The 22,728-nt window shown below is 37.1% G+C and overlaps 1 protein-coding gene and 1 long non-coding RNA gene across 2 annotated transcripts in view; one reads left to right on the top strand and one right to left on the bottom strand.

The window, feature by feature from the left end:
* Nucleotides 1–22,728, top strand: part of LOC123877861 (Down syndrome cell adhesion molecule-like protein Dscam2) — a 97,217-nt gene that overhangs the window by 46,303 nt on the left and 28,186 nt on the right. The window contains exons 5-9 of the mRNA XM_045924794.1: nt 8,989–9,211; nt 15,920–16,166; nt 16,509–16,662; nt 16,865–17,016; nt 17,622–17,712. Coding sequence (XP_045780750.1) covers nt 8,989–9,211; nt 15,920–16,166; nt 16,509–16,662; nt 16,865–17,016; nt 17,622–17,712 — 867 coding nt within the window. The remainder of the gene's footprint in view (nt 1–8,988; nt 9,212–15,919; nt 16,167–16,508; nt 16,663–16,864; nt 17,017–17,621; nt 17,713–22,728) is intronic.
* LOC123877901 lies at nt 1,515–21,529 on the bottom strand. The gene is made up of 3 exons (XR_006798695.1): nt 21,439–21,529; nt 2,308–2,321; nt 1,515–1,526 (listed from the first exon to the last, which is right to left on the bottom strand). It is a non-coding gene; the product is annotated as an uncharacterized LOC123877901 (long non-coding RNA).

Consider the following 22,728-nt stretch of genomic DNA (forward strand, 5'->3'; position numbering starts at 1 on the left):
TGAATTCCCGCAAAAATACTGATGGTTAAGCTGTTGTAAATGGAGGTGCGACCTCGAGGGTCTCTCGTGAATAGATCTCTTTAGAGGGTGTTTTGGATATTATAATAATGTGCATTTATATATGTTTACAGTTTAAGTTAGTACAGAGTTAAATTTGCGTTTATTTATTTTCATAGTTTAGTTTAGAAATTTTAGATTTTATTCGGCTTTTTTGATTTTGTTAATAACATGAGATGATATCATCTACTAGCTGATGCCCGCGACTTCGTTCGCGTGGATGTGGGTTTTTTAAAATTCCCGTGGGAACTCTTTGATTTTCCGGGATAAAAAGTAGCCTATGTGCTAATCCAGGGTATAATCTATCTCTATTCTAATTTCAGCCCAATCCGTCCAGTAGTTTTTGCGTGAAGGAGTAACAAACACACACACACACACACACACACACACACACACACACACACACACACACACACACACACACACACACACACACACACACACACACACACACACACACACACACACACACACACACACACACACACACACACACACACACACACACACACACACACACACACACACACACACACACACACACACACACACACACACACACACACACACACACACACACACACACACACACACACACACACACACACACACACACACACACACACACACACACACACACACACACACACACACACACACACACACACACACACACACACACACACACACACACACACACACACACACACACACACACACACACACACACACACACACACACACACACACACACACACACACACACACACACACACACACACACACACACACACACACACACACACACACACACACACACACACACACACACACACACACATACAAACTTTCTCCTTTATAATATTAGTGTGATTAATATTATTGTAATGAAAAAATAAGATCTCTGCAAAACGCTTTTGATTTTGCTTTTTTTTTAATCCCCGACCCAAAAAGGGGGGTGTTATATAAGTTTGACGTGTGAATCTGTGTATCTGTCTGTGGCATCGTAGCTCCTAAACTAATGAACCGATTTTAATTTAGTTTCTTTTGTTTGAAAGGTGGCTTGATCGAGAGTGTTCTTCTTCTTAGCTATAATCCAAGAAAATCGTTTCAGCCGTTTGAAAGTTATCAGCTCTTTTCTAGTTATTACGGTAACTTTCACTTGTCGGGTGTGTTATAAATTTTTGATTTACACTTGTTTAATTAAATGATGGATCATATTGTTGTATAAAAACCCTAGCTTATGCTTGCGACTTCGTCCGCGCAGACTACACAAATTTCAAACCACTATTTCAGTCATTTTAAGGTTGAATTTTCAAAAATCCTTTTTTCAAAAATTTCAGCTGTGCTTTGATAGATCAATCAGTCAGTCTTTTTTTCGGATTATGTCCAGCAGTGGCCGTCTGTCGGTTGTCGACGAATTTATAGCAAAGAGATTTTGTGGGAACGTAATTTATTGTATAAAACCACTTAATTGTAAGAAACCGTAAATCAAGATAAATTAGTGTGATTAAGTGTAATGTTTTAATTAGAACAAAGGAAATGAGAAACGGTTTCTGATTCTAATGCCACTAATGTCGAGTATAATAATATTATATTATGGGCTTCCAAGTTTGATAAATGAACTAATTAATGCACATTTATGGTAAACGCAAAGAAAAATCGGTCTAATACGAGTCGGTCTCGCTCAGGAAGGGTTCCGTACCATTGTAAAAGAAATAGCACTTTATTTTTACTTTACTTTACAACAAATAACACTTTCTCATAACATTTAACCATCACAGACAGACGTACGGAAGGGCAGCGGAGGCTTAGTAATAGGGTACTATGAGTACGGAACCCTGAAAAATAAACCTCTTGATATAACCAATTATAGTCATTAGGTTGCACTTAAGAGCGTCTTTGTTTACCCAGTGCTGCAAAACAACCTCGTCGTAAAATAAAAAACTTATGAAACTTGGGAAAAATCAGGAAAATTAATGGAACGCATGATAAAGCCCGAGATGAATAATTGCTCTCGTTCGACCTTCAGATTCTAGTTCATTTTCATGCCTCTCGTTAGTATTTTTATCGTTTACATCATTTTTAAAGAAGAGTGAATAAAAAAAAAAAGAATCTGACAGTTTACTTTACTTTACTTTTTTGGGAGCTAGGTAGTGGTCAAAATTATAAAATGGACATTATTTTTGCAAATAAATAAAAACTGCCAAGAGTCACCAGTAAAAATCTCATAAAGAGACTGCTGATCACATTATAAAACTTTTCTTGTTATGTTATTTGATACAAATAACACAAATATCTCTATCATAAATGCGGAAGTTTGTTTTTTGTTATTTTGTTGGTTTGAGCAACGATTCGAAGTGACTTTGGCATGGATACCTATGTGTAGTTAAAGATCTGGACAATAACATAGGCTATGTTTTATTCCGGAAAATCAAAGAGTTTCCACAGGATTTCAAAAACCTAAATCCACGCGGACGAAGTCTTGGGCATCAGTTAGTTAAACCATACTTTACTTAATATTATAAATGCAAAAGTGTGTCTGTCTGTCTGTCTGCTACACGGCTCAACCACTGAACCAATTTTGATGAAATTTGGTTTGCGTTAGTTGACATAGGCTACTTTTATCTCGGAAAATCAAAGAGATCCCACGGGATTCTTAAAGGCATCCGTTTAACCGATTTATATGAAATTTTGTACAGAGGTACATCCCGGAAATTGACAGGCAACTTTCTATCCTGGAAAATCAAAGAGTTCCTACGAAATTTCTAAAAACCTAAATCATCATCTAGTAAACTGTAAAGTAAGGAATTAACAGTTATTGCTGTTTGATTGTCACGTATTTTACAGAAAACAGCTGAGTTTAGTCTCTAGAGCCAACCCAGCCTAGAATTGGAAAGTGATGATTTCTGTAATAAAAGTTATTACTATGCCCGGGATCAATCACCCGACCCTCACGTACTGTGCCCGAGGCAAGCGCTGACTGAGCTCCCCGGGGACATTCCCTAATATGAGATCCACGCCTTTGAAACAGATGCCTTCGTATTGGAACTGTCGGTCGATAAACTAATCGACCGATTAATTGTTCTGATGTGCAGTAGTGGGATCATTTATCTTATACCAGATGCTGTGGTCAATGTTCATTGCAATTGTTCCATGTAAATCCTAAGGTATATAGCTTGGCACGGTGGCCGATGTTCTTCGCTCTTGTTCGTAGACTTTAGATCACTTTCCACCACGTGTGATTGTGGTCAAGCGCTTGCCTGTAATGAATAAAAAATAAAAGTAGACTTGTCAAAATATTTTGTAAAGAATTCACGACACATTCTACCTTATATAATAACAAGTGTAAATTAAAAATTTATAACACCCCCGACAAGTGAAGGTTACAGTAAGAACTAGAAAAGAACTGATAACTTTCAAACGGCTGAACCGATTTTCTTGGATTATAGCTAAGAACACTCTCGATCAAGCTACCTTTCAAACAAAAAAAACTAAATTAAAATCGGTTCATTAGTTTAGGAGCTACGATGCCACAGACAGATACACAGATACACACGTCAAACTTATAACACCCCTCTTTTTGGGTCGGGGGTTAATAAAACACTTATTTTTGTAAATAAAAAAAACGAGCAAACGAGCAGGCTAGTCACTAGATATTAAGTGATCACCGCCGCTTATGAACATTTGCAGTACCAGAGGAACCAGCAATGCGTTGCCGGCCTTTCAGGAATTTGTTCCATGCTGTGATCTATTGGGAACATCGCAGAAGGGAATTGGTTCCACAGTTACTAGTAGTGTTACTTTTACTTGAAAGTTACACTAGAACCTCTAAAAACTTACACTGATGCAGAGTCTGATGTCAGTAGATTTTCTCAGTCTTTAAAATGATTAACTTAATAAACATGAAATTCTTAACAAAGATTTAATGAATTTATAATCTTTGTGAACCTTTCAATTTCGGGCATCTTTGAAAGGCGAGCTTTTGATTAACTTAACTGTAGGAACAAACTTATCATGACGTATTTAAACTTTATCCCTTTACGTACAAAGAAGGGGTCGGTGTCTCTCTGTGCTCTCAGCTAATGGAAAACTGATGTCGCGCTCTCTCGGAGACTTGAAATGCCAATAACTTAGCGTCTCGGAAAAACAAACTTTGACTTTCACTTATAACTTACTTATATTGGTTACTGCAGTACTATAGCTACAATAATACAAAAAAGTGTTTTTTTGTAATAAACGGGCACTGAAGTATTGGAAACCGTACCCATCGCAGACACAAACGACAGTATACTAGTCAAAAAATTAAAAAAAAACAACCAGAGCTAATTTTTTTAATTAATTGTTTTTTATTTAATTAATTGTTTTTAATTTTTTAATTTTTTTAATTTTTTTTATTTTTTTTATTTACTTATTTCAAATTCACTTCAATCCTTGGCTCCACCTCAGCCTTTCAATATTATTACTCGGCCAGTAATTGCTTTATTTCAGGCCTGGACTGTAATAATTAGTACAATAAATTAATTCCTTTTCTAGTTATCGAAAATCAAAATGTATTGGCAGACGTCTGTAATTAAGAAGTTAAAAGCAAAGTTTTCGGTATCGTTGCTATCACGACACTAGATGCCAGAGATTGGCTAAAGACCGAGTACGTAATTCACCCCGCGAGGTAAACCTTCAACTTTAAGCTCTTAGTCTTATCTCTATCGAAATTTGCCACTAACGAGCGAAATTTAATTTCGAAAGTTGAATTGGGATAAACATTTTGTGATAGAACAAATTTTGAAAGCTAATAAAATCTGCCACAATTTTTTTTCCACAGTTCGAAGCTTTAAAAAGGTCGTTAAAGCAGACGAATCCATATTTTGATTTTTGCGTAGTCTAAGTCTCAAATCAAAGTCCTAAATCAAAGCTTATTAACATAAAGGCTATTATTTTATTTTGTCTGTCTTGTTTTGTGAAATCGCGCGTAAATACTTTCCAACACATCTAGTCTCACCTTTCACCAAAGGGGCAACCTTTGGTGGTGGAGAAAGGCTGCCTTTGCATACAATTGATTTTAGTTTATTGTTTCTTGTTTTGTTTTGGTATTTTTCTTGTTTTGTGTGTAATAATTTTTCTATGTATCTGCTTGTCTCTGTTCACGAATTGCCTTAGTTGTATGAAATGTCGCTTAGTCTGAGTGACTGAGTTTTTTGGGTCCATAGTTAGCGACCATGTCTCGGGTACAAAATTCCAGATTTCCTCTGCCGCTAATAAGACCACAGCGCTCACTGCGCCAGGGAGGTCAACATTTTGTGGAATTATTTAAAATTCTACCTTTCTTGAAAAGGTGACGTTCGTCCCTGGAGGCAAAAACGATTTCCACGAATCAAAGTATTTACGAGTATCTACGTCAGACGAATACAAGTTTTGATATTGGGCCAAAAATTGAATAATATTATGTTAGGAAAAATAAAACATTGCTATGTGGCTATACAACATTCGTAGTATAACTTGGTCGCTCCAAATGTGATTTAAGTTTGTTTTGTCTGTCTGTTTGAAAGCACTAACCTCAGAAATTGTTAAGCTGGAGCGTTTTGTAGTCTACGTGCACCGAACCCTTTCAAGTGACTTTGTTTTATTTGAGGACGTTATAGAGAAGGCCTTGAGGTGGATATGTAGGTCATCAAAAAAGATAGTAATTTGTGGAGACATTAATGTGTATTTTTATAACCACTATAAACCGAAAATGAAACGAAAAAATATAACAAATTATAAAAAAATTAAAATGACCGCCATTTTAATTGTTTTTTTGAAAAGAACATAATCTTTTATGATGTTACAGAACCCTTCGCGTGCGAATTCGACTCGCACTTAACAGGTTTCTTATGACAAAATATGATTGTCAGTCTGTACCCCTTTACGAGTAGGCAGTTGGTATTCAAATCGCGTAGAGGCCAAGTAATATTTGTCCGCTGCAAATATTAACTTGAATTTAGATAAGTTACTGCTAACTCCTCTGGTGACATTTTACAGCTTCTAAGAATGCTCCCTTACCAGCAATTGCTGAAGTGAAAGTGAAAACTTCTTAAGCCGCGTTGGGCGATTTTTAAATGGTTAAAAACTTCAAGGTAGAGTCACCGACTTGCTAATTTTATTAGCTTTTAAGATTTGTTCTTTAACGCAAAATTATCAATGTTTGGGAAGGCATTGGCCCCCTAGTATACGGGCTTTTATAGTTTAAGGTCAAGATTCCAATATAATGTATACCTACCGTGACGTGTGGAAGTCCCTACGAGAGACATGTCTAACATTGAACGTCTATATCCGATAATGATGATGATGATGACATAGTATTTCGAGATTTTATAAACGACTTCGTATAATCTTTCGACGTCATGTTTCCGTCAAATCCAATACACGGAATAAACAATTTCCTTATCTTATCGAAGAAGGTTTCCGATGTCTCGTTCAGAAATCAGAAACGTCAATAAAAGCTTTACATGTTACATTACATATTCACCTAAATTTTATTATGCAAATTGTAAACCTACGCGCTGAAAATACGTATTATTCATCTGATTTCTAGGTACTTCGATAAAGAATTATATACAAAGATAATTAGATATGTAGAATTATATCAATGGATTTATATTAGGTACCTAATGACTATAATATCAGACATTCACTAGTCAGAGATCCATGATCTGCTTATTATTCTAAATTTTATAAAACAAGCTTGGTACGCCTGTAAATGAGTTATTTGTTTATGTTTCAATTTTCGTTTGAATCCGTGGATATTTCTCAATTCTGGATTATTCATTTTCTAATAGTACAATTCTGTACTTAAAACGTGATATTTTTAAATAACGTAAATTAATTCACTCTAAGAATGAATCTAGACACCAAAGTCTTACTTAGAACGAAAAGATATATCTCTTTTCAAGAGGTCATAATAACGTCAGCCATCTGCCCAAATTCAGCAATCGTTCGTCACTTGTCACTGTTGATGCCGAGGGCAATATATCCGCCGAGCGAGGTCCCCTGAGTCGGAGGGCAATCGATGGCAAATCGACGCCCTGAGGATTGATGCAGGGTGTAATACGTCTCGAGACCGCACCTTGCCATATCATTTTTTGATTTCATGATTCAAAATTAAAGATTCAAGATTAAGTATTTAGATTTGTGTCTATGCTGTCTCTTTACACAAATGAAAACTCTCCGTCACTCGATCCATAAAATGTATAGTATGCGACAGGTCGACATGGCGATCGGGGTATGAGGCGGCTAGACGCCCACCCTCCCATCACCCGCGCTATCCCGCACCGGGTTAGGTTAGCTAGAGCTCTATGATTAAGTTAATATATTTAATTTAAACAATCAATTTTCATACTATTTATTATATGTACTTAGAATTAAAAATGATTGATTAATTTTCATATTATGCCTCGAGCTATTCATCAAAAAACAAAGGCGTCACAGATTAAAGTTACAAAACGAATTATAAATTTTTGATAAAGATCCTCCGAAAATTGTACATTTAATCCTCACTGAGCGTTTTATTAGGAAAAATTACCGTCCAGAACTTTCTGTTAGGCTCGATCACTTTCGCATTCAAATCGCGTGTTCGTCCCGTAATATTTGCCCGTCGTAAACATGAGGACGTGTTGGCTGAATTTTGTTAAGACATCAACGGTCCTGTTTTTATTAGGATCGTTAATGTAATATTCCCCCATATCCTACCAGCTAAGCGTAAAAGTACATATTATTACGGGTAGTCTTACGGGTAGTTAGATATCCGCTACCCATATTTTATTGAACTGTTAGGCTTATGGGAAATGTAAGTTCTTTTCTTCAGGAGTCAATTATATTTTTTAGGAAATTTTACTCAACTTTCCTGTACATTTAGGGATCGCATTTTCTGGAAAAAACAGGCTTTACGGAGTATTATACGTCTATGGTTTTAAGTTATAAAATCGCAATAATCAATTTTCTACAAAGAATGAAATCAATTGCCTATTGATTGTAATGCCTCCTTGGGGGTTCCGGATTATCGGACATGCATTTCGTTGTGTGCATTTTAAGCTATCAAATCACTTGCTTATTCCTTATCATTTCTTCAGTGAAGGTAAGTATTCTGACCGTCTTGTAGCCATGAAAATTGAATAAATGTACGATGAAATAAATCTAACAAGGAAATACAACAGCAAACCTCTTTGAAATAAAAGTATTTGCCGGTAAAACAGATTTCCAATCATCCTGGACTAGGTACTGCCGTCGACTTTCAGATGGTTCTCTGTAACCCCGACGGTGAGCAGGTAAACAACTTACCTGGATCTCGTCCCTTTGTCGGCGGTAATGACAGGGGCAGCGCGTGTCGTTGCTAAGCAACGGGAACTTAGACCCCCAGCTATCTTAATAATATACCCTACTACCTACCTAAATAATTGAGGAATAAGAAGTATAGCTTTGGATTTTGGAGTTATTACAAAATGGTTTGCTTACTTGTTTTATGTACCTATTTCACTTTAGTTTTCCTTAGTATACTTTATACAAATACGAGTAGCTTCTCGCTGGTGAAGTAGGTACTATACATGGCCCATACGACCTTATTACTGATTCGATTCCGGGCACCCATCTCTAATTTTTCGAAGTTTCGTGCGTTTTAAGCAAAGCAAAAGCAATTAAATATCACGATTTTGAGCACGAAAATTACCCTTTCTTATTCAGAGAGGAGACTTGTTCTTAGTAGTGGGCTGGCAAGGAGTTGATCATGCTGAGAATAGATTAATTTGTTTCATTTTCTGAAGTAAGTACGTATATCCAATGCCAAAACGCCCGATTATGAGGACTTTCACAATAATAACATGGCACATTTTTACAAAATAGCCCTAATCCTAGCACATTTTTAAAAATTAGCCCTAAGATGTTTATTTCTTTTTCTCACAGATGGTATAGAGAGACAGCCGGTGGGGCGCTCCGGGAGATACGCGAGGGCGAAGGCGGGGGACGGTACAGCATGGCTGCTGATGCCCTGACGATCCGACGCGCCGAGCTGGTGGATGACGGGCGCTGGGCGTGCAGGGCGGCCAACGCTCATGGTCACCTGACGCTGAGGCTGCATCTGTCACTAAGAGCACATCTTACTGTTCATGCTCAACCTCACACGCAGGTTCGTAAAGATCCCAACATAATAACCCCTATAGGGCCTATATGTTTAAACGCTAAGTAAGACTCAATTTACACTGAAAGGGAATCAAAGCGAATTTCTAAAATATTACATACTAGCTGACGCCCGCGACTTCGTCCGCGTGGATTTAGGTTTTTCGAAATCCCGTGGGAACTCTTTGGTTTTCCGGGATAAAAAGTAGCCTATGTGCTAATCCAGGATATTATCTATCTCCGTTCCAAATTTCAGGCGAATCCCTCCAGTAGTTTTTGCGTGAAGGAGTAACAAACATACACACACACACACACACATACAAACTTTCGCCTTTATAATATTAAGTGTGAAGTGTGATTTTATGTCCACCTTAGATCTTAAATTAAAGATGATTTTCTTGCCCAAATGAAAAATTCGTGGGGATAGGCGGTATTTCCCACGAATTCGCGGAAATTTTCTTTTTCGGTAGAAATTGGTACTTTACATTGTGGGGATTGTTTATCTCTGGAGTCAATATGCTATGTAATATTTTAGAAATTAAAAATTAACGTTGAACCAGATGTTGAATTTAACGAATATGTCTGGAAAATTGAGCAATTCGATTACTATGAGGGGTAAAGAAGCGGATCGGGGCCAAAAGTCCCTTAATTATTCCAAATAAATCCATCGATCGTACCCACGGGTCTACTATTTACCCGTGCCGCCTATTTAAATGTGCGGTGCCGCTCTGATTTTGTCAGCCTGACCAATCAGTTGAAATATGAAAGACGTGTTTTAAATTTTAATGAGGATCTACGAGTATGCTTGGGCATGAATACTATTAATCCTTTCAGGATACAACGTCCAGATTTTCAAACTTTGTATTAGTCAAAAGCGTTTAAATATTAACGCAATTTAAATGCAGGTTTTACTTTGAATGGGGTAGTTCTTAAATTAATGATGAGTTGGAAAATACGTTGTTTGTATTAACGGATTCTAATACCTACTTACCAAACGTAATTTCCATAAACTACCAAAACTTACTGTACATTATTTTGCCGATGCTACACAACAGGCTGACTAGACGCCGTAACAGGCTTGCGACTCCTACGCTCCGTCTCAGGAAGGTCCAAAAGTCTTTTGTGGGAATGGGTATAATCTTTTATAACAAAATTCCGAAATCAGTAATTTTGGACTTTCCTTTACACAGGTTCAAATCTATTAAAACTATGCTCCTGAGAAACGCATATTACACAATCGAAGATTATTTAAATGGTAAAAGAGCTTGGATTTGACCTGTAACTCGCTCCAACAATGCGCGGGAACTCGTATACATGGCATAATAATATTGTATATCAAATCTTTGAAAAGAGCACCCGCCGAGTTTCTTGTTGGTTCTTCTCGGTAGGAAAGGCATTCCGAACCAGTGGTAGATGCTTTTGACGATTCAAAAGAACTTGTAAAAGTCTAATTGAATAAAAATATTTTGAATTTGAATTTGATGAAAAAGTCGGAACTATGGAACTGACCGAAAAATAAAATGTCTATTAGGTACCCAGTTGGGAATAGAACTCCATACTAGGGATGGTACGGAGCTTCGGTTCCGGTTCCGTTAAGTCGGAACTTCCGATTACTATTATACTTTCGGTTCCGACTCCGGCTCCGACATTTTTTAATCGGAGGTGTGAATCGGAGGTCGAAGCATAGATAGCGGGCGAGTGCGGCGGCGTGTGCCGACCGACTCCAGTATAATATTGTAGTCTTTGGACCGACTGTTATGATTCGACAGGTTCATACGCGTCGCGCGGGGAATCGCCCCTCCCCCGACCCGCGCACTCAATTGTCAATTATTTTTTCACTTGTTAACGCACACGACAGCACGACACGTTCATTGGTTAAATAGATATTTGTTTTGATTTTTGCGGCTTATTATCAATGAAAGTCATCTGTTTTTGTGTTGGACAATGAAACCTAAATCAAGTTGTATTTGGAACTACTTCATTCAAGTTAATTCGGATTCGGCAAAGTGTAAACTGTGTATGAAGACGTATTCAAGAAAGGGAGGTACGACAACGTCTTTAAAAAGCCATTTGAAGTCTGTCCATGCCACTGAATATGAAGAATTAATAAAGTTAGAAACTGAAAAAAAAAATACTTTTAATCGTCAAATATAATACGCTACTTTTAGAGTCAATTAATACGATTTAATTTTTTTAAAGCTTTTGTTCGTTAGTATAATTTAATTACTAATTGATTAGTACATGCTACTTCGGGTTTAAATTCATTCTATTTAAACTTGTTGTTTATATGCCAATTTTGTTCATTTTTTATGTTTTATCATAAAACATAAAACTTTTATGTTACAACTGAAACTTAAAATAAAAAAAAAATACTACATAATGTTTTATTTGTCCTTAAATAATAATTCTCTCTCATGTCACCCTGCTTCCGATTCCGATTCCGACTGCGGTTCCGATTCCGAGAAAGCAAATTTAAAAACTCCGATTCCGGCTTCGGTTCCGATAAAACTGCTTCCGTTACATCCCTACTCCATACCCACGGTCCATACCAAACCATAGCCTTTCCATTGTTATGCTTACTATTACTATTGTTATACTTATTATCCGCATTAAAGTTTTATCAAAGGTAAAATATACCCAGTGATATTAATTCTACCACAATTAATTCCACTGCGATAATACCATTCCAATACATATTTTCACTGGAAATACCGGATTATTACAATAATTAATTTCATTATTAGGTCACTCTATTTTTGTCTCCCGTTTGACGCAGATTTTATCGTTATTTCAACAGCTTTCGTTCGGCGCGAATGCTGCCTGACACGTTTTATGTTTTTATTCATCAAACTTATTGGATTTGTTTTGTTTTTCATCACAAACAAAATATTTTCGGTTTACTTTTTGTAAAGTTTTATTTTGTTGACCATGCGTTTATTTGATTTCAATGTTGATTTTGATATATTTTTTCGTTTCGAATATTTCGTATTTTGTCGGTTTACTTTTTGTTTTACGATAATAGTGTATAAGTTACCACAAAATGCATATTCATTCTATTTCATAGTTTGAACGGTTTAGATTATATACCTATTACTAATTGGTCAAATTATCATACACCCTCCCTCTTATCCATAAAATCTTTGCTCTCGAGATTACGTTGATTTACGTACATTTCTATTTTTTAGTATTTTTTTTCTAGCAGTGCCCATTTCTCTTTTGAGTCTTCTTTTTCATCTTTGTTATCCTTCATATTTTATCCATAATCGCTTCGGGGAAAGTGTTCTTACGACATTTTTTCCAGTGTTACGTAGCTAGTTTCAAACAAGGCTCTCTTATAAGCTTCATTTAAATAGTATGGAATATAGTAGTAGTATAATAGGTAATTAAAATCAATGTGTAAAATTTATTTAGGTCATAATATAAAAGGTATACTTAAAGCAAATTAAATTAAAATAAATCTTTACGGGTTAATTTATTTCACTTGAAACAAAAGAGAGAAAAGAAATTTAAACAATACAACAATACAAATAGTATTATAATATCATGTAACTAACAAACAAAACTCTCTGGCACGATTGATTTTAACGAATTAATTAACAACATTAAATCGCAGTGAAATTATTCCACAATAATATGACACTAGAGCAGTAAAAAAACCAATAAAGCGTGATTAATAGACGCAATTTAATAAAACGCGTGAAATATACGTTTATCAAATAATGCGATAATGGGCAATTAACCATTATTACCGTCATCGGTATTATTCAGCAGAACGCAAATGAATTTCCGATACACAAGCTGCTTTAATGTGTTCTGCATCACCGAGCACTGTCACAGCGCGGCAAAGATAACCTTTATCACAAAATTTCAGGGCATAGATGGCTTCATCGAACCTTCTAGCCTGCCCAATCAAAAACAGCAAAGTTATCCCACCAGCAATTGCAGCCTTAGGCGAATGCAAGCAGGGCAGTCGCCCGGGGCCTCTCTTTTGCAGGGGCCTCGCACTACAACCCAACTAGAAAAGTCATTAGGAGGTAAACCATAGAGAGTGGCAAGCAGGGCAACCGCCCGGGGCCTCTCTATTGCAGGGGCCTCGCACTACAACCCAAATAGAAAAGTCATTAGGAGGTACTAATGTGTATGCACCTATTTTAATCTCACGCCACGCACATTACAAAACCCACAACGCGCGAGTCCAAGTATGTAAGTAAATACAATTTCAAAACTCTAAAATTTATAACTTTTGCATAATATTATATCGTCAAAAAATCTCAACAATTCACACAAATTTGTTAAAGGGTAGGGGCCTCGCATAGTTCTACCGCCCAAAGCCTAGCAAAGGCTAAGCCGCCCCTGACTAGTTGCTACCAATCGATTTAACTCGCAGATAAAATCACTGAATCGTAGGACGTAGACAGCTATATATTCAAATCTTTCAGCTTGCTCAAGCAAAAGTAGCAAAGCTGTGCTACTAATAGGTATAAACGCGCTACGAACTGTTATCCCGAATAGGGGTATGAGTTTAACAAAATCATCACATAAAAGTCTGTCAGTTTTCATTATTGATTCACTTTAGCCATTTTACCGCACTTGGGACCAATAGTCCAATAAACCAAAATCATATTCTACTGCTATTGCTGAATCGTAATTCCTGATCATCTTAATTTTATGTTATGCTTTAAATTGTGCATAGAGTATTTTCGAGCGTCCACTGTCTCAATCTTTCCCCATTTTCATCAGTTATAATTATCCATCTCATGCCGACCACCAAACTACTGCTTCATTTACTCGTTACCTACATCATCATTATCATCACCATCATCATCTTCACTAACCGATAATTAATTAACGTCCACTGGTGGACATAGTTCTTTATATAGGGACTTCCACAGCCCACTGTCTTGCGCCGCTTGAATCCAGCAACTTCCTGGAACCCGCTTGATGTCTTCCGTCTACCTAATGGTCCCATTAACTATGGTACATAACATTATACTAGGGTACATAATATTACAAGTAGGTCACGTTAGTATACAGATGGTGTTTTACTCTATCTACCTTATTGTTTTGGTTGAAACTTTACCAAAATAAGATCGAACAAACTTCATCTAACTTTGGGCATCCCTGTATCTAAAACTTTCTGCAAACATCGTCGGGTCCAAGTTGGGTGGACCCTAAAATGTTTACGACACACATACACTCACATTTAAAGTGAGTCAGCTCTCAGCGAATATAAAACCCAAGAAAACCTCTGCGTTTAGTATGAGATTTTATTGTTTCTGGAGTTTCTTTAGTAGCTATACTCTATCCGCAGATAAAAGTTAGTTTAGCGCTCTCTCTGTTACTTTATCCCATACAAATGATAGAGGCAAAAATCTCAGTGGGCGTCAACCATTTTGAGTCACCAACCAATCACAAACATAATAATTTACCTATTGTTACCAAAAAACATTCAAAAATATTTTCAAAAAACATTCGAAATTCAATTCGAAAATATAGTTCTGTTTATGATTGGTCGATGACTCAAAATTTTTAGCGCCCACTGAGATTTTGTCTCTATCATTTGTATGGGATAACGCTTACAGAGAGAACGCTATACTGACTTTTTTCTGCGGATAGAGTATTGTAGAGTTTTTTTACTCAGTAAAACAAACATTGCGAACCGGTGCTAAAGTCACAGATAAATAAGAAAAACTAGTTATCCTACATGACATAAATAAATTTTGATTTTCATTTTTTACATCTCAGTTCTCACACAACGTTGATAATATGATTCAAGCATCGAAATACTTCAGCTTCAAGTAAAATAGACCTTACCTGCCTTTTTTAAAGTTCAACTTTGCCCATACATATACAGCCAGCGCTCCAAGCGGAAACGTTGCGAAATTAAAATAGGTGCTACTGAATTTTTACTTTAAATCAAATTTAGTTAAGTCCATTTTACTTTGACTTATTTCGTTTCGCCTTTCGAAAGCTATAATCGTTGGTGATATGTAAAATCTTGTACTAAGCACACTGATTGTTTAAGATTGGACAGGCTGATGTGGCCACTTTGACCCGGGATCCTGAATTCTTACTTACCTTTGCGAAATTGCAAATGAGATTGTTTTGAAATTGCGCTCCTAACAAAATTCAGCTGTTCTCTGTCTGTAGAAAATCTTAAGAAGTTGTTTGGTGTTTCTAGCCCAATTTTCTAGCTTCTCACATCCTTGTTAGCAAGATGAAAGTAGGTAGATCCTCTCCAGATTGTCTCGATTTTGCTTGGTTTCAAGTGGAACAGTTTTGTTATTTTCACAAATAAATAAAGTCACTTGAATTCAGTTCAAGTGATCTTTAATTTTCAATAATTCTTCTAATTTGTTTCTAAGCTACATGAACCTAAAAATTATAAGATCTGTTGAAAGAAGGGAAAACCAACAAAACACTTTCGGATCATTACCCATATTATAAATGCGAGAGGGTATTTATTTGTTTGTTGTTTTGTCCTTCAATCACGTCCCAACGGAGCAACGCATCGACGTGATTCTTTGCATGGATTTTTGCTTTCTCTTTCTTTGTAAAGACCTGGAGAGTGACGTAGGCTTTTTTTCCAGAAAATCAAAGAGTTTCTACGGGTTTTTTAAAGTTCTAAATTCACGCTGTAGTCATAAAGTCGTGGGCATAAACTAGCTAATTTATAATATGTGTAGTGATTTTTTAAATCGTCTTTTCTTAAACATAGGTAGTGAACAGTGGAGGCACAGCCGTTATCAACTGCAGCTGGGCTGGCTGGCCTTCTCCCCGTCTGGAGTGGCTTCACAACGGAGTGCCAGTGGCAGCAGGAGTGGGGGGTGGCAGAGTGCGAGTGCAGGGCAACGGAGAGCAGCTCGTGATAGCGTCAGTGCACAGAGCTGATAAGGGGGTGTACCAGTGCGTCGCGAGGAGTGACAGAGACTCCGCGCAAGCCAGTGCCGAGCTCAGGTTAGGAGGTGAGGGTAACTTCATAACAGAGTATCTGTAGCAGTGGAGGGAGGGGGGGGGGGGGAAGAGGAGAGGAGCTGCAGATTGTAACGCGTCCACGGACACTAACGAAGGGATTTGCCTCCTCTATTCTGATTCGACCCGCTAGGATATAGAATGCCCTTCCGGTCTGTCCTTAAGTCTGATAGCAGCCAATCCATATATTTAAAAAAACTGCAATAAATTCAAGTATCTTCTTCTTTTTTTCTTATTTGGTGTTTTTTTTTAGTGCCAGACCAGCACAATGCATTTCGCCAGTGTGGGGTATTCTTATCATAGTTTTAAAGTACTCCATTTTGTTTTTGAGTCAGATACCGCGCCCGAACTGCAGTACACGTTCATCGAGCAAGTGCTCCGTCCAGGGCAGGTGGTGACCCTCAAGTGCTCTGCTGCCGGCTCGCCTCCCCCGCACTTCACATGGCTGCTCGATGGACAACCGCTCAACACTATGGCTAGAGGACACAGGTACGATGGGGTCAGAACTCCTTTGAGGCTTGTTTGAAACATAGGTTGAACCTGGATGACAACGCAACATTATCTTGCTTTCTTGGCTGTCTGCTTGTTAGTTTTCGGGTTTCGAAAAAATACCCAAGTAGGCACTTCGCCCTTGGCCGGTTTTATTATAAACAAGGTCACTTTTAAAATAACAGATGTTAAAATCCACCAGATACAGCATAGAGCAGTTCGCGACGAAGAGCAACGAGGTGGTGAGCTACCTCAACATCACGGCGGTCAGGTCGGAGGATGGCGGCCTCTACACCTGCAAGGCGGCCAACTCTCTGGGCGAAATATCACACACCTCCCGGCTGAATATTTATGGTATGTGAACCTACAGGACAACGCATATTTTTTTTTAATCAAACCCTAAAAGTAGCCTACTGATTTGCTAACTCAATGCTGACTGATAGCCGCCGAACTCATTTGAGATTAGTTGGTTCTATATTGCTGCTTCATTGAATGATATGAAAATATTTTTTCGTAGAAAACCTTCAATGGATTCAAAATAATTGTCAACTGAGTTAGCGGATCACTCCATTGATAATCCCAAGTGCAATTTCCTAGCTATTCCACTTATATTTTTGTGAAGTTGATCGCTTGAATGTGGGTAAGCAGTTGGGATACCGAAGGATTTCTACTCTACTATTTTTTTATGAAAGAAGACGACGTTTCCAAAAAATAACACAATTTTCCCCGTTCAATATTCATTTAAAAGGGCACAAAGCAACATGACATTTTATACCAGCAGAAATGTTACACCATAATCCATTATATTCATTTAATGAAACCAATAAATCGTGTAACACAAACACGCACGCCCTCGCAACAGTAACGGAAATTAAGCTAGCTGACCTTTCCCCTATTAAATTATGCTGGTCCTAATTTAACGAGCAACAACAAAGGTTCCGTCACTAACTCGGTTTCAGGACCACCGTACGTGCGATCGATCGGACCAATCAGGGCCGTCGCTGGCCGGGAGCTGGTACTCTACTGCCCTTATTCTGGCTATCCTATAAGGTAAATCTATCTATTTAATTATGTAGGAACACATCTGTACTAAAACACTAGCTAACAAATTCGTCCACTCGTAGATGATTTTAGTTTTCAAAAACCGCGTGGGAACTCTTTGATTTTCTGGGACAAAGAGGAACCTATGTTCTTCTCTGGGATGCAAAGGTATCTCTGTACCTACCCATTGAAATCGATGAAACGGATGGGTCGTTAAAGATAGCGAAGCAGATAAACAGCCACTTTTCAACTGATATAGATATTAGTAAAATATTAAAATTCCAACTTCGGAAAATGCTGCTTTCTGAAAATATTGAGCATATCTACATCGGTTCCATATCTTTATTAAAACTTTATTACATTACATTTCGTCAACTTTTATAGATCGATTTTACTATCCTTTTCCCACCGAAAGCTTCCAATAACTCAAACTTTTAACGGTCTTCCCGCTACTAAGCGTTATGACGGGGCTTCGTTAAAACATAAAACATTTTATGAAACCAGAATTTTATTGGGTATCGACTTCAAGTTGGACCCTTTCTGCAATTAAGTGGGTAGGTATATCTTTTATTTCCACTGGTTATTTCTTATCATTATGAGTTGGATTGGACTTTTTAGTAGGTATCTGCCCACTCATTTTTGCCGATTTGTATGTCTTTGTATTAATTTGTAATAATTCATTGCTTTCTTCTCAACTTACGATTTACTGAATTTGTGGTGATTGCTATCACTCTTACTGTTTGACCGTTTTGGTAAAATTTTCAATTTATGCTTCACTGAAAACGTTACAATAAAACTTAGAGTTAGCCTTATTTAGGTAATCAGCAGTGATAGAATAGTGGTTAAGACATTGGCCTTCTATTCAGGAGTTCTGAGTTTGACTCCACACACTTCAAACTTTTTGGATATGTGCGTTTAAACTTCACTTGCTTTAACGATGAAGAAAACATAGCGAGGAAACCTGCACACCTGAGGGTTTGACGTAGTGTTCTCGATGGTTCAGTATAGTCTGCCAATCAGTACTTGGACAAAGTGGTGGATTAGGGCCTAATCCATTCTCATTCTGAGAGGAGATCTGTGATCAGTAGGAGGCTGGAGACGGTGATCACCATCTTAACCCATCGCTAGTTTTGACGAATCACAGCAGGTGGAAGCTACTTCTATCACACTAATATTATAAAGCCGAAAGTTTGTATGTGTGTGTGTGTGTGTGTGTGTGTGTGTGTGTGTGTGTGTGTGTGTGTGTGTGTGTGTGTGTGTGTGTGTGTGTGTTTGTTACTCCTTCACGCAAAAACTACCTGACGGATTTGGCTGAAATTTCGAATGAAGATAGATAATATCCTGGATTAGCACATAGGCTACTTTTTATCCCGGAAAATCAAAGAGTTTCAACGGGATTTCGAAAAACCTAAATCCACGCGGGCGAAGCCGCGGGCATCAAAATTCAAAAAAATTCAAAATTCAAATTATTTTTATTCAATTAAACTTTTACAAGTGCTTTTGAATCGTCAAAATAATCTACCACTGGTTCGGAATGCTGTTCCTACCGAGAAGAACCAGCAAGAAACTCGGCGGTTGCTCTTTTCAAATGTACAATTTACAATAATATGCCATACTGTATACAAGCAATTGCAGCGCCGTGTATTGCTGGAGCGCATCAAATCCAAGCTTTTTTGTCATTTACATAATCTTCGATTGTATAATAAGCTTTTTTCAGGAGCATACTTTTAATAGATTTTTTAAACTTGTGTAAAGGCAAGTCTAAAATTGATTGTGGAATTTTATTATAAAATATTACACTCATTCCCACAAACGATTTTCCAACTTTCCTGAGGCGGAGCGTAGGATATGCGAGCCTATCACGGTTTCTAGTTTGCCGGTCGTGGAAATCACCGATTTTTTTGTAACTATGAATGTTTTGTCGTACAAAAATTATATTAGCGTAAATATATTGAGAAGCTACTGTAAGAATACCTATTTCCTTAAATTTCTCTCGTAGGGAATCGCGCGGTTTTAAATTATAGATTGCGCGTATTGCCCTTTTTTGTAATACGAAAATTTTTCCAATATCTGCCGCTTTACCCCATAGTAAGATTCCGTAAGACATAATACTGTGAAAATAGGCAAAATATACAATTTTTGCAGTTTCCACATCAGTTATCTGTCGAATCTTTCTAACAGCGTAAGCAGCAGAGCTGAGTTTACCAGCAAGTGTTGATATATGGGCGTTCCATTGAAGCTTTGCATCTAAAGTTATCCCTAGGAACACGGTAGTTTCTTCTACTTTCAACATATCATTATTTACCATTAAATTAAAATCATTTGCCGTCTTAGTATTGGGCAATGCGAATTCGACACACTTAGTTTTCTTTGCATTTAAAAGCAAATTATTAACAGTAAACCAATGAGTAACCTGCGATATGGTTCTATTTACATCGTCAAAATTATTATAATTTCTATCGACTTTAAAAATCAAAGACGTATCATCAGCAAATAGTACAATATCGCAATTATTTTGGACGAAATATGGTAAATCGTTTATATATACCAAAAACATGAAGGGACCTAAGATAGAGCCTTGTGGAACACCCATTAGTGAGGCTGATCCGGATGACTTCACATCATTTACACATACAGTTTGTATACGATCACTGAGGTAGGACGCAATGAGACTAAGCGCAGAGTCTTTGATTCCATAGTGGTTCAATTTAGCCAAGAGAGTCTCATGCGAAACGCAATCGAATGCTTTAGACAAATCACAGAAAATTCCAATAGCATTCTGTGAGTTCTCCCATGCATCGAATATATGCTTTAAAAGCATTGCGCCCGCATCGATTGTTGATCGACCTTTAGTAAAACCATACTGCTCCGAATGAAGTAATTTATTCAGATTAAAGTGCTGGAGCAGTTGGTTGAGCATAATTTTTTCAAATATCTTGCTAAAAGTCGGTAAAATTGAAATTGGCCTGTAATTATTTGGGTCAGTTTTACTACCCGATTTAAAAAGAGGAATTAATTTACTGTATTTCATAAGATCTGGAAAGGATCCTGAATCTACGGACTCATTAAAGATTAGAGCAAGATATGGAGCAACAATATCAATAATATTGCTGATTACTTTTACTGAAATTCCCCATAGGTCTCCGGTTTTTTTGTACTGTAGCGATTTGAATACTTTAACAATATCATATGGAGTAACGTGTTCAAATTTAAATAATACACTGCACTCAGAAACATTGCTCCTTAGAAGAGTGTAGGCTTCCGTTGGCGACGAGTTAAGGGAACTGGTAGTGGTAACTGGAATGTTTCGAAAAAAGTCCTCAAATACGTTTGCTATTTCTAAGTCGGAGTCAGTAATATGGTTGTTAATTTTAAGTTCCAATTTATTATTTTCCACTTTACGTTTCCCAGTTTCATCTGTGATGATATCCCAAGCTGCTTTGATTTTATTATCAGAATTAATAATTTTCTGTTTTATGTGAATTGACTTAGCTTGTATGCAAACATTTCTAAATAATTTTGAATAATTTCTTACATACTGAACAAATGTTGGAGTATAATTATATTGCTTTTCTGCATACAAGTCAAACAGCTTGTTCCTACTTTTATAAATGCCAGCAGTAGCCCACTCACTAAATTTAAGATTTTTAAACAATCTTTTTTCTATGACTTTAAAAATACAATTAAATTGGGAGTTTATACAGCTAAAAAAAGCTTTATAGAGTTCATCCGGACCACCCTGTGTAAGGTCAATTGAGGCATGGAATCAACATTTGGGTTAAGTGCCAAAAAAATCAAAGTTGGAATTTTGCCTGTCAAATGTGCTACATTAAACTAGCGGCACGCTATGATGGCCGGTTTGACGTTTGTCCGCTCATGAAGTTCCGTATTAATTGATAACGACTTTGAAGGAAATAATTGTATTACTTTATTGACGATAGTGATGTGCAGAGATTCATAAATTTTATCGAATGTAGTTTTAGGTTTAGGACTCAAAATTTATTTATTAAATTGATTTCTTAAATGTATACAAGTGTAGAAAAATCAGTTTGCACCATTTAAGGGGTGAATGTACTTGTGAATATGAACAATTTTCACTATGTGGACAAACCTCTGAAATCGCAAAAAAATATCAATTTTTTAAAAATGGAATCTAATACGATCGTCACATAGGATCGCTGGCTAGCACAACTACTACCTCCGGCAAACTCGCGTCAATGCTCAATGCAAAACAAAGCAGTTTCGAATTGACGTTGCTTCGAAAAGTATAAACTGTCAGTGCAATGCGATTGTGATATAGTTTTGACCTGGCTTTGGATTTCAAATATTGATACTGCATTACTGTTGACCCTTGCTCGTTAATTTGGACTCTGTTCAAGCCCTTTGTTGTGGATTTCGTCGATATGACCGAACGTACGCAGAGAACTGTTCTAAATAGTCAGACACGTGAGTTCGTAATACGCCTTCGTAACTATTTCGATCGTGAAGCTCAAAATGGAGGGCCAATTTTACCTATAACGTCAGTGGTTGAACGCGTAGCTGATGCGCTTAATATTGGACAACGAACTGTTAGACGGATAACTAAAAAAAAATATGGCGAGACTGGCACAGAAGAAAATAAACTTCACACACCAAAAAAGAGAAAACGAGCAAAACCAGTCGTAGGCATCGATAGCTTTGATGCCGATGCTATCCGAAGACATGTTTACGGCTACTATTTACAGAAGGAGTATCCAACAAGAAAAAAGTTGGTGCATTCACTGAAGGAAGCTGGATTATTCTTCGGTGGGGAAAGTTCTTTAACGAAGATTTTGAAGACCATTGGATTTCGATACAAAAAATGTAACAAACGCAAAATATTGATGGAAAGATTTGATATAGCGATGGCAAGGTATACTTTTTTACGGCAAGTGAAAGAAATCAAAAATTGGCAAAATGTTGTGTTCTTGGATGAAACATGGCTTAATGCTAACCATACTGTAGGCCGTTCTTGGAACGATGACACAGCAGCATCTACTTCCAAAG

The sequence above is a fragment of the Maniola jurtina genome, chromosome 2 (genome assembly GCF_905333055.1).
Source record: "Maniola jurtina chromosome 2, ilManJurt1.1, whole genome shotgun sequence".
Classification (NCBI taxonomy): domain Eukaryota; kingdom Metazoa; phylum Arthropoda; class Insecta; order Lepidoptera; family Nymphalidae; genus Maniola; species Maniola jurtina.